This window comes from Panicum hallii, chromosome 4 (genome assembly GCF_002211085.1).
Source record: "Panicum hallii strain FIL2 chromosome 4, PHallii_v3.1, whole genome shotgun sequence".
NCBI lineage: Eukaryota > Viridiplantae > Streptophyta > Magnoliopsida > Poales > Poaceae > Panicum > Panicum hallii.
In genome coordinates, this window is record NC_038045.1 from 25,645,340 (window position 1) to 25,658,540 (window position 13,201).

Here is a 13,201-nt window from a genome sequence, read left to right on the forward strand (position 1 = left end):
CACACACGCTTGGAATACCAACAGGGCGTTCCGAAGCAACCGTTTCCCTCATATTCCGGGTTATGGATCAGGGCCACCACAAGCGACTGCAAGACCGTACGCACACCAATTGTGCAGGACATACGTCTGTAGCGCGACTACAAAACCCGTATTCCTGTCTGCCATGCAGAACGTACTCCCACACGTCGGTGCGTGTAAACATAAAATAAAAGTCGAGTGGTGGAGACGCGTCCACTTGCCGGGCCACTCGGGTACTAGGCTTACCGCTTACCATATTTCATGGTATGTGGCTAGTACTTTCAAACGCTTAGCCACCACTACCACATGGATCAGCCTTATCAACTTTTAACCAAACAGATAGGGTAAAACTTCAGGTCATGATACCGCACATGACCCTGTCCGTCATCCTTATAGTGATTGCAGAAATGTAAACATGCAACTCCTATATCGCGCGAATGACAGGAAATCACTCGACTTTTACCGGCCCTATTTAGCAGAGCATCTAGCTGATATGGACTCAGGTTCAATACATTGGTTCTTAGTATCAATGCATCTAGGGTTTTCATTACAACTCCTAGACTTAATGCATACGTATAAATAAATAGATATAGATTGTAGTGTAAATAAAGTAGTGGGATATGTCCGGGGCTTGCCTTTACTGGTGGGACTGGAGTCAGTAAGTCAATATCTTCTGAACTTTGGTTCGGGGCTTCCGATAAACCCTTGGTGACATTCACTTGGTCTTCAGGAGCATCCTCTGCAGACTCCTGGGAGATCTTGTAGGTACTGCTTGCAGAAGTAGTCGTATCTACATGCAATGCAACATTACATTCAAAGTGTGCACACAAAACTGTCTTACTTCACAATAAAGTTGCAATCCAACACTCATTTAACATACTACTCACATAACAATTAAAAAGGATCTAAATTAAACTTAGATAGAGCTTTAGGGAAACAACTAATTAAGATGGACTATTTGTTGAAGACTACAGCAGAGTCGATTGAAAACAACAGGGGTTTAGCCGATAGAAAGGTGCATCGGTTTGGATCGGCCAATAGCAAGAATCTTAAGATCGTGTGTGCATCTCCGATACATCAACTATGTGCAGCCGATGTAGGACAGAACAGAAGAATTATATCGGCAGTAGCCGATATTAGAAGGGTAACAACCGGATCAACTAACCAGCCGAGGGTAGAAGCATACCAAAAGAAGGGCATCGGCTGACAGTTGTTACACAAAAACATCATAGACTCAAAGGAAACGGATGCTTAGCGGCTGAGCTGATAGTCGACGCTGAAGCATAGCTGCCGAGATGTATTAGCTGAGCAGCAGATACACACAAACTAACAGGGATCTTTATACGGAAAGGACATTAAGAAGACCGCAATCAAGACCAGAATAACGTCTTGATGGCAGGGATATGAGTACTCGTGTGATAGGATTAACTAAATATCACACATCCCTACTGGAGACATACATCCTATGATTTACCTTACAACTACAGCACATGCATACAATACAAGGTACAAATAAAGCACTCATTCCCTAATATTCAACCTACCACAAATCAAAGACTTTCAACTCAAGAGCACAACATAAAACTTGTAAACGTTCACTGATTTGAAATAAAGAAAGCTTTGGAAATTTTACAAATAACATCCTAGAACTTTCTAAAACAAAACAATCAAGTCCCTGGTCGGGGAAAAACAGATAACAAGAAGTTAACGATGATATCCCGGCAAAGGAATAGCCGGCATTAAGAAGATTCAGTGAATCAGAGCAAACCTTGGGGTAGCCTTGGTTATGAAGGAGAACACGCGGAAAGTAAATTCCCGCGGTGAATAGAATTGGCGACGAGAAGTACTCGACGGTGATGAGATTCCGTGGGTGACGAAGGAGTTTGTCGGGGATGGTTGTCGTAGGTGGAAGATGGCCTGTTGTCTTGTACACGCACGTGCTTGCTGAATCGAGTCGTGCCGGTCACTGGTAAACACTTCCGCTCGCACTCGTGAACACGCCAGTTCAATTCTGCTCGGACCTCCGGGTCTTGCAACTCCACCGCCCTCTTCACCTGTTGCGACGCCATTAAGGCCGGTCTACCACCGCCGCCGGTCTTACGCTGTGCGTCGAACCCGCGCTACGTTGCTCCTGCCTCGACTTCCGCACGGATGAAGGGAGCTCGACGTGCGTTGCTCCTCCGAGCTCGTTGCATCCGGTCACCACCTCTGCCTTGCCGCCTTTCCTTTCGGCTCGCCGCTCCTCGTGCATCTCATGAGCGAGCGAGCTCGCATCCTTCCTTTCAATTCGTCGGCCTTCGTCGGGCGTACTCCATTGATGGCGGTGCCCCAGACTGGCGACCGCCTCCTTCCTGTGCTTGCTCGCATTGGCGTCGGCCTGAAGATTGGGTTCCCGTCCTGCACGCCATGCAGCTGCTCCTCCGCTTTCTGCTGCCGAACCCGTGTTCGCTCGGCCTTGCCGCGTCACTCCCGCGCTCGCACACGCGTTCCAGCACTGCTCGCGCCACCTGTCCTTCGGCCGCTCAGCGCTTGCACTCCAGCGCGCTGCGTGCTGCTCGCTCCCGCACGCGCCGCCACGTCGTGTTCCACCAGCTCCCGTACGCCACCGCGCGCACGCATCTGCCTGCGCCGCGCCTGGATCCAGCCACACCGTGCGCTCTCATGGCCAGTGCCCGCCAGCGCCCTGCACCCAAGCCGCTCCACCGCGCCAATCCTCCGCTCGCCCAACGCCCGCGCGCCAACACCGCGCTCTGCTCCGCCGAGCCACACCACGCGCCAGCGCGCTCACGCGCGCCGCTTCGCACATCATCCTTCAGCGCTTGCCTTCGCCTGTGCCGTTCTACATCCATGCTCTGTCAGCCCCTAGGCGCCGCTCACCCAGCTCTTACCGCGGCCGTCTCTCCTGCTCGCACCGGCTCCCGCCCGCTGCCTGGAGCCGCCCGCCTGAGCCCGGCGCCCACTCCGCGCCGCGCTCCGCTCACTGGCCCGCCTGCACCCCGCACCGCCTGCTGTCACGAGCCGCCGCTTGCCCATGCTCACCAGCGCCTGGGCCCAGCCAGCCGCGCGCCTCGCACCGCGCCTCCTCGCGCCGTGCCGCCCCGCCTGGGCCCGCCTGGCGCAGCGCCTCCGCTCGCCCGCGCTCGGGCCGAGCCGCCGCCGCTCCAACGCCCAGCGCCTAGGCCGCGCGCTCCCGCGCACCCCCGAGCTCCGGCCGTCGCCCGCCCGGCCCCGAGCGCCCGCCGCCTGCGCTTGTGCCCACGCCCCGCGTGGCCAGGGGCTGCTCGCCCAGAGCTGCCGGAACCGATGGAGGAGAAGAGAAAGAGAGAGAGAGAGAGAGGTACCGCCAGAATAGAGACGCCAGGAGAGGATAAGACCGATAGGGACAGGAAAAACAAAGAAGAAAGAGGATTGGAATTCCCCAAGGACTTATGCGTAATTTCCAAAAACTGCAGGGACCTGTTTGTAAAACAAAATTTCCCGTTGATTTAAAACCCTAATGAAGAAATGCCCAAAACGAAAGTTGGAGAGTTTTTCAAACTCTACAACATTGCTTTAGGGCTCAAATTCAAAAACTCAAAACTTATATTTTTACACGTGAATCTTTGAACAAAAGTCGGATTTGAATTGCTTTTGTCCTAAAGAATGAAACTTTATAAAATTTAGGACCAAATGCAAGCATTTATGACACGTCATGATGACGGGATAGACTCGTCATGATGATTGGATAGACATGTCATGATGACTTGCACCTTTTACACTTTAGTTCTAAGTAACTTTGAGAATTACTTTTGTAAACCAACTACTTGCATAAAGGGACTTGTATTTTTATAAAATTACATAAACACCTTATTTTTACCATTTTACCCAAACTTTTACACAATTCAACACATGCATTTCCAATGCAACTTTTTGGATAAATATATATTTTTACAGGGCATAAAGTAAGAAAAACATGTTTGCAAAATCACCCTTCACTTATTTTAAAGTTACCCCTTATCCAAATACATTTTGCAAAAACAACCCTAGGTTTTTCTGTAATTACAAAAATACCCTTTTTACTCGCACTTTAAATTTTCAAAAGCTTCACACAAACATACGCAAGCTTTACACTAACATACACAGACTTCACACTAACAAATATATATCTAACATTACAAGTACATGAACTGTCACAATGATGATGATGTCTTCCATCATGGGAAGCACCACGACGATGATCATGGTGATGTTCAAACCTTCCATGATCTGCAAAAGGATTTTCATCCTCATCAAATGCATCATCAGAATTACAATGTACCTCATCATCATGTCCAAAGTGTACATGACGACCACGACCACGTCCTCGTCCATGCCGATTGTCACGACCAGCATGCCTACCACCACCACGACCTCCATGACCAGCTCCAAAAAATTCATGAAAATTATTCCCAAAACTTGAATTCTCATCACCAAATTCTTCATTTTGCTATTGTGGATCTCTTCCACCATTTGGAGGAAGATGTTCATTGAGCATCCTCTCCATGGCTTCCAAAAGTGAGTTTCCAAGTTGGCGTAATTCAGCTCGTGAAACTGGAGGCTCCTCTTCTTCATTGTTACCACCACGAACACTTGAGTTTGAGGCTGCCATGTTAGAGTATTGCAAGAGAAAATTTGAAACTGAAAAATATATATGGAAAATAAAAACCTCACCTCTTACTCACCAAATTCTTACGCGTTCTCAAAGACTGTGAGTGTGCTAGTGTGGTAGTAACCCAGCTGTGATTAAGCGATCGAAAGGATTACGAACAAGATGTCCGGTTACCGATTTTGGTGGAGTTATAGGTGGCTGAACAAGGAAGGCTTGTAGCACTGAAAATCAAGCGTCGTTACCCACCTAAAAGTTGTTGTCACAATCTGAAAATTTGCAATAATTGTAGCAACAAGCAACCCGTGTTCTACCTCACTTTTTTTTGTAACTCCTTTTTTCTCAACTCTCCTTTTCTGATCTTGCACTTTTTTTTTAGAACATCAACAAAGGGTGCTAAAAGATATGCAACAAAACGTAACGATGATGGTGAACAACAACAAAAAGGCGTAAACAACACAAGATCAGCAGTACTACACAAAGGTTTTGGTTGATTTTTGTGGCTGTTTTAAGTGGACTATGGGTGTGGAACAAAGAACACAATATGGATAACAAAATTTATGATGAACAAAGGATGATATGGGGATAGAACCTACCGTGGCAACCTGAAATCTGATACCAAATGATAGGGACTGACCCCGGGGGTGGCCCGATCTTCACGGCAGTAGATAGAATCCCGAAGTGGTAGAAAGCCAATGGATCGGCTCTTGGTGCAATCGGCTCTTTTTTGGATCGGCTTTTATATGAATGAAAGAGATAACTAGCTTTATACCTGCCAAGGTTGGCTGCGACCAAGCAACGGGGAGAGAGGCACCGAAACCGTGACGATCTCGACTCGATCTCCGAACGATCGCAGAACCACAAGCCGGGACTAACCCACACAAAAGGACCGAAATCCTAGAGCATGAATTAGGGGGTCCCAGAGGAACCTTCGCGTATACCGGCGAATCGGTCTCTCACAAGTCGATGAAGAACTCGCAAGAAATTGGGATAAGAACACTCAGCTCTTGACTGGAACACCGTATGGTGGATTGCTTAATTCATGATCAACCGGTTATTTTGGCATGGATACAGGGGTTATTTATTCTAGAATATCCCTCCTAGTTGGGTGTGAAAGAGTAACAGTTTTCCACTAAATAAAACTTGAAGAAAGGTGTAAAAATAGTGGCTCCCGAGAGGTTTCGTGGGGCTTTAGTCTCCCTGACCAGTCTCCACTAAAATGGCCATAACTTTTTAATGGGAAGTCCAAATGACAAGCCGTTTGTTGGAAGTGAAAATAGACTTCAATAGCTTTCCGTTCATATGCAGCACGCATCATGAAACTTGTCCAGGTGGCGCGTGGGGCTCGTGGAAGTTGACTCTGTTTTCAGCCGCTGGGGTTGATGCTTCAACTTCTGTACACTTCATGTTGTTGTTGGTGTATCTTGTAGTCTTTGGTCCAGTAGCTTCTCCCACGTGTGTAAACCTTAATAAGACATATGTGCAACATTTAGGTAGTATAGAATCCTCATTTATATTGTAATCAATTTTAGCAAGGAGAGAATTCACCTCTTGTTGTAGTTTCTTTGCACGACTTCGTGTAATTGGTCCTTGTATTGGTGTAATAGCTGGGATGTCCTCATCATCGAACTCGTCGCTTCTGCGCGCGGACACTGCGGCACAAGCTGAAGTTGAACCGGGTCGTCGAGGTCGGCGGCCGCGGTGCATTGACGTTGCAGCGCGAGGTGAAGTCGAGCCGAGTAGTCGAGGTTGATGTAGCCGTTCGCTGAAGGATCCAATCTCGAACTTGATGAATCGATCCGCTGATGCATATGTATGAAGTAGCAATCTGCCACCTTGAGTGGATTGATGTTGATGAAGAGGTCCTTCAAATTCGCCCAATGATCGTGACGATCAGCCCCACGGTGGGCGCCAGCTGTTGGTGCTTTTCTTGAGAAGGATTGATAGCCGATGAGGTGACAATCGGCTCCTGCAGATCCTGAAGGTTGACCAAAGTATCAACTATATATCATTGCAAGATTCTCTGGAGTTTCCAGGATCGGATCTTGGAGGTTGTCCAAGGTGTCGACTGTCGTCATAGGATTCTCTGGAGCCTCTAGAGTTGGGTTTTCTTGACGCGCTTGCTCTTCCATGGTGGAAATATCCATGATATCAGCCTGCAAACAAGGAAAGAGCAATTGACTCGAAGTGTACCTATTTAGAGGACCAATTCTAAAGGGATAATCCGAACCTGGTTGACGTTGGGAGCTTCTTGATTGAAAGAAGATGGTCCGGCCTCCTTCCGAATCTTCCTAACAATCATCTTCTTCGCCTTAATCTGGGCTCGGGGGCAGCAACATCGGAGACTCATTTTTGCTTGGAGGCTGATTTTGTAGAATCAGGCTGGATTCGCATTATGACCTTTGATAAGGGAGGTGCGTTCTTGCCAAAGACGACTACGGGAGCAATCGGTGAGAACTTGAAAGTGGAGCCATCATCGTTCTTGGGCTTCGGACCATCCTCTTGCTGCAGAGAAAATAAACGGAATCAGAGAAGGGGTCAAGCAGAATCGTGAAGAAATACTAAACTGATGATGATACCTCTTCCTCAGGGGCTTCATACTCAGCGTTAATTTGCTGCAACATTGGTCCCAAGGCTTTTCGAAAGACGTGAGTCTTCCACATTGACCACCAATTCTCGTAGCCAAAGGCTGAAAAGGTAAATGATATGTCGATAGGGATTGGGATGTCAAGATCAGTGAACATGCTATAGCATCTGTGGCTAGTGAGGGAGTCAGGCAGATCAGCTCTACTTACTGTCAGATGATGAAGGAAGAAGTGGGGAGGAATTTGCCCAAGACCAAATTGTCGGGCTGCTACGACCGGCTGGTAAGATTCATAGCCTGGTTTGATAATTCTATTGGAGGTGCTCATACCGACAGGAAGGAAGCAAGGATGGATCACGATGGAGTACAAATGTCGAGTGCTTTCATCATCGGCAAAGTTATCCAATCTAAAGGCGCTTGGATTTTCAAAGATTTCAGAATTTGTGTAAGGAAGGTAGATTGGATTGGTCAAACCTTTGTAGACTACTCTAAACCAGCTTGAGGCATCTTTGGGGTTCAACTTGCTACCGGAAAGACTGTACAAAGCTTGGCCAAAGCTGGTACATCTAATGCGTCTCCCACTCTGATCGGGGAAGGAGTTATCGGCCAGAATAGGGAAGTTTGGTATGTGGTTCTAAAAATACAAGTGAGCCCATAACTGAATGAACCACCAGGGACCACCAATTCTAAGTTTCTTTTAGGAGAGCAAGCTCGAAGACATCAAGTGAGGATATCTATAAACTTCCCTAAGAAACAGTTTGCCAAGGCCAATAGTATGACCTCTAGCCAGTTCATATGCTAGAGAGAGGTAGTTTGTGGTTGGAGCCAGGGAAGGACCGCAAAATATGAAGTGTTCCAACCAGAGATTCAGAAAGGCCGTATGTTCTTTCTCAGTTACAAGGCCTTTGGTTTTGATGTACTGGTTTAGGTAGGCACCCCAATTTGTGCATTCTGTTTTGGAGGACAACTTAAAGGGGACCTCAGGCATTCTGTAAGTAGAGGGGCTGGATGATGCAATGTCCAAACTAGTAATCATCACCACATCCATGAGGATTGGAGTCATCGGCCCATGGCCAAATAAAAAGTAGTTCAGGGGATAATGACAGAGACAGAGCATCGGCTATTCCTATTGTTTCCCATGTGGGCTGGTAGGCTTTTGCTACTCTGTTATACCAAGATACCCAGCCCTCGGGAGGATTTGGCCAGGCACTCAGGCTGTCGGCCCAGAAATCTAAGTCTATATCTTGGCTTACGAATGGGATTCGATTGGCCTCACAAGAAATCAAATCTATTGGACGCTCATAAGAATGAGGCCCAAGACAAAAGGAATTGGGGAAAGAAGGATGTGGCAAAAGAATGTCTGAAACCTGAAGAATCGATAAGAGACAGAGCCAAATAACAGGAAAGGATCATTTAATGCTTCAAGGGTTCGAATAATTACTTCATTAAATTAGCGAAAGGTTAGAGTTTTACCTTCAGACCAAGGACGCCCGCATCGGCATTCGAGGGTTCCGCCATCTGAAGCTCCAATGGTGATTGAAGGCTCGAGATTGGATCTAGGGTTTGCTTTGCGAGTCTTGAGTTCGCGTTCTGTGGCTATGATCTGGATTTTGCGATTGAATTTATGAGTGGGAGTTTTTGGAACGCAACTTGGATTTGGGGAACCTGTGTAGATCTGTTTCGGGAAAGTTCCAGATTTAAGCAGAAGATGGAATTGGTTCAGGGATCGACTCAGATCTGGATCGGCACTTTTGAGGGAAAGGACCGATGTGTTGCCATCAGCTCCCGGTAAATCAGCTTCTCGACAGTTGTTGACTAAAACGAAAAATTTCATTCATAGGGAAAATCATTACAAAACGGGAGCCGATTGCTCCTAAAGCTGATCTATCGGCTTAGTACATGGCAGTTAATACCAATCCTATGATCTACCATCAGTAGGTGCCTAAGACCTTGTAGCACTTGACCGGAGGGGCTACACCAATGTCGTTGTCATCGTCGTTGTTGTCGTCGTCGCTGCTACCATCGTCTCCGCCGCCGTTGCCACCTTTGGTCTCTTCATCATCATCATCTTCGTCGTCCTCTGACAACCCACCACGCAGGAAGCATCCTGCTGTCGAGTCTTCCTTGATCGATGTGCCATCAATTTCTTCCTCCGAGGAGGAGAAATCCCCCTCCCAGGACATGTCATCGTCGTCGTCTTCATTCAGTTCCCCGCCAAGGAGGAGCTGGAGGTCTTCGCTGTCGGTCAAGAATTCATCATCCTCTGACCAGGTTTGGAAATCCCACTCCTCTGCATCGCAGTGCAGAGGAGCGCAGGCCTCATAAGCAGCTGTGGGATCGAACTCCGGGGTCATCTCTCGAGTTTTCTCAGAGTCAATGGAGATGACGGAGGAAGCAGAGGATGAGGAAGCCATTGCGGGAGAAGGAGGGGTGGACTGTGGCAGTTGCTATCGGCTTGAGATAGAAGATGAATGAACAGGTTGCCAGGTCATGTTTATAAAGGTAGGAATGGGATACGGATCGACACCGTGACGATTTCCAAGAAGTTAGATGAAGAGTAGTCACATCCCATGGAAGTGGAAGTGGCACGTGTGTACGGATTTTGGAAGTCGAAGAGGCGAGGCGATGGAAAGGAAAAAAATGGTTTTGGAATTATTATTGCTGAAACCAGGGGGGCATGTGTTATCCCATAATTTGGCTGGGCCAGAAGGTGGGCTGTGAGCAAGATGGGCTCAAAGGATAATTGTAATAGGCTTGCGAATCGGCTCCTACGCAGGCGGTTTAAGGCCAGATTGGCCATGTATCTAGTTGAAAGTTAGTTTAGATATAGATAGTCAGTATTCGTGTCGTAGTCGATCAGGGATTGGTTAGGAGAGGAAAGTCTCCAGACTATAAATATGTACCCTAGACTATAAACAACTCTCGGCGCATCGCCACCCCTGTTTTAGGGTTTTCTCCAGGTAAGTGCTATGCGGCCCCGATCACGCCTCGCGTGATCGGGGCAGCATCGTTCCTACCTTTTTATCTTTGTGTTTCTCGTGCTGAAGCGTTGTTGATGGTGAGTAACACTAGTTATCTTAACATTTATAGGGATGCATCGGCTTTTTATACTGTATCCATGCACCTGTAAACGTTTAGCTGTCTATGTGCCCGAACCTGGGTGTAAGGGCAGCACCTTGCTCTGTTTCCATTAGTAGATCCAATCTGTTATGTTAGCCTTTATTCATTAAAGATTTGGTTTAAGATCTACATGATTAGGCCCTTCAAACGAGTTAAATGATCCGGCAATACGTTTGATGCTTTACATTAATCTAAAGAGGGATTGTTCTGGGAATCGGCTTTCTGTTGGTTTTTAGGTCTCTGTTTAGGTTGCTATTCTGTTATCTTTCGTATTTGTTAGGCTTAACTACGCGTAGGATGTTCCAGTTTTGTGGTGAAAGTTTTAACCGTTGTAGATTGAATTAGCTTATTGATTACAGAGCAAGTTTATATTAGTATCAGATATATGCACTTTGTTTAGATATACACACCCGATGAGCCGATCATGGCCCGGATTAACGTTTAAATGTGTCTGTGCATGCAGGAAACTAACTGGAAGCACATTTACACCTTCCTGATCAGGTACAAGATCAGGTGGCACGCCTAGCAAACTGAGACACCAGGTCGTGTGCCAGATCCTAGGCCGTTGATCGAGGGACCGAGGCCCACCAGCAGCCCCGGAAGCCTCCCGGCTCCTCGTGTTGTCTGTCGCTGCTCGCCGGTGGGTTTCGACCGACAACAGAGTGAAAACTGATATATCAACCGTGCTCATGGTTAAGAGTGGCTTGGACACTGACATGATAATTAAACTTAAAGATGATCTAAATCGATGTGTCTTATTTATTTATTTATTTATGTTGTGGATTATTTTACCTCTGATATTTTATTTAAGGGTTGGTATATACTTACACTTAGCTAATGCTTGCTTAATTAAAACTTGACCAACTAGAAATGCTTATCGCAGACTAACCATGTCAGCTTTTTCCTTGATCATTGCCTTGCATGTCATATAATTTACTCCACTTGTTGAGTACCAACCATAAGTATACTCACACTTGCTTTATTAAAAATAATACTGCTCAGAACAAGATAATTGTCCCGTGTTCCCTGAAGATTTCGAAGAATACTAGGCGTATGTCTCCTAGTCATCTGCCTGCGAAGTTGAAGTCCGCTGCTATTTATCAACGTTTATTTATTCGTTTAAGACTAAGACTGTCGATCATATGATAAAGTACTATTATACTCTATTTCGTTAATGCATTATTTTGGATATTTGTTTGTGACGTCTACTGTATGTGCGGACCTTGATCCTGGCGCACATATGGGATGAATTCGGTTACCTTTTCTAAATCAGGTGTGACAGAAGTGGTATCAGAGCAGTGATGACTGTAGGATCTTAGCCTAGTTAGTAATGGTCGATTTTTAAGGCTCATCTTGCTTAGTAACCTAGCTTCTGCTTGCTTGCTTTTGAAAACTGCTTATTTCTTGATTATATCACTACTATTTCCTCCTTGACTTCGTGCTTGTCTTCCAAGTGTGTTGATATTTTACAAAAGGCAATCTTGCTTTAAGGTCACCTAGAGCATTTTCTAAATGTCCTCTATCTTGCGCTTTGTTACAGATGGCCAGAAACAAGCAGACCGCCTGTAAAAGCACCCGTGGACCACCGCATCCGATCCATCACCCGTAGGAGGTGTCTGACCAGGAGGGGTCCAATCAGACGGAGCCCAAGTACGTGATACTCGAGGATGACAACGACTACTACTACAACCATCCTGACGGGGGATGGGTGGACACCGACATTGAGGAGGAGCCCATGGAGTTGCCGGAGGACCATTCTGAGGTCTCAAGTGGCAGCAATGAGGGTCCTGCAGGAGGAGACGGTGCCGATCCAGGTGCCGTAGGCGGAGATGAGGATGACGATGGTCACGACGACTCATGTGCACCCGATGGTGGTGACGATGACCCAGATGATGATCCAGAGCCAGCCATCGCCACAAGCCCACCACCACCTGAGCCCCATTATGAGAAGCAGATACATCACTTTGACTTTGCTGAAGGTCCAGTCCCCGCGCTTCTCTAGAGGGCCATGCAGAGGATTGGCTTCCCGCTGATGCCACGCTATTAAGCTCACTTGTTCAAGAATGCCCAGCTGGAGGAGGAGTGGTTGGTGGCAGTGGTGATCAGTGTTCCGGATGAGAGGCATGGCAGCCGGGTGGAGTACTCCAAGCACATTGATGAGGTGCCCAGGAGGACCTTGGACGCAGGGACCAGTGAAGCTACTAGGAGAGTGCTTTACTTTCTCTGCCATGCTTACAAGGAGGAACTTCAGGGCACTGAGTTCCAGCTGTTCCCATGGCGCATGAGGGGAGCCACCTGTGCGCGGATTCCTTCTCCACCCCCTGGGGAAGGGAGATTGCTCATGGACACTACGCAAAAGTTGGTCGCCGCCCTCAGTACGTGTGACACTCAGGTACTTGCTATTGACACACACTAGATTTTAGTATGAAGTTGTGTGCAAAATATTGTGAAAGTGTGTTTAAAAATTTAAATGATAAGGGAAAAGGGGTATTTATATAATTATAATTTAATAAAGGTCCTTTTGTGCAAATGTGCGAGAATGGGAGGTAAAACCATGTTTTGTTTGGGTTGTTTTGAAAAAGTGCAAGAACTTGCTTTTAAACCGTAGATAGAAGTGAAACTACCTCTCGGATTCATTTTGAGTGTGGTAGTTAAAAGAGTTATTTTTGAAATTTAACTTTTGCCCCACTTTTAACTTATTTTCGAATCCTTAACTCTTTTGAAACTGAATCTTAAATCAAAATTGTAGATCTTGGTGAACTCTACACTTTTGGTTTTGGGCACATTTTCATTTGAGCTATGGTTTGAAAGTTACCAAGACATTACAGTGAGGTCCCTGCACTTTTGGAAAATCA

At 46.8% G+C, this 13,201-nt stretch overlaps 1 protein-coding gene across 1 annotated transcript; it reads right to left on the minus strand.

Annotated features, from left to right (window-relative positions):
* Nucleotides 1–6,639: 6,639 nt before the first annotated feature.
* Nucleotides 6,640–9,409, minus strand: LOC112890409 (general transcription factor IIF subunit 1-like). The gene is made up of 4 exons (XM_025957303.1): nt 9,176–9,409; nt 7,043–7,147; nt 6,873–6,959; nt 6,640–6,798 (listed from the first exon to the last, which is right to left on the minus strand). The coding sequence occupies exons 1-4, from the start codon at nt 9,407–9,409 to the stop codon at nt 6,640–6,642; spliced, it is 585 nt and encodes a 194-aa protein (XP_025813088.1).
* Nucleotides 9,410–13,201: the final 3,792 nt, after the last annotated feature.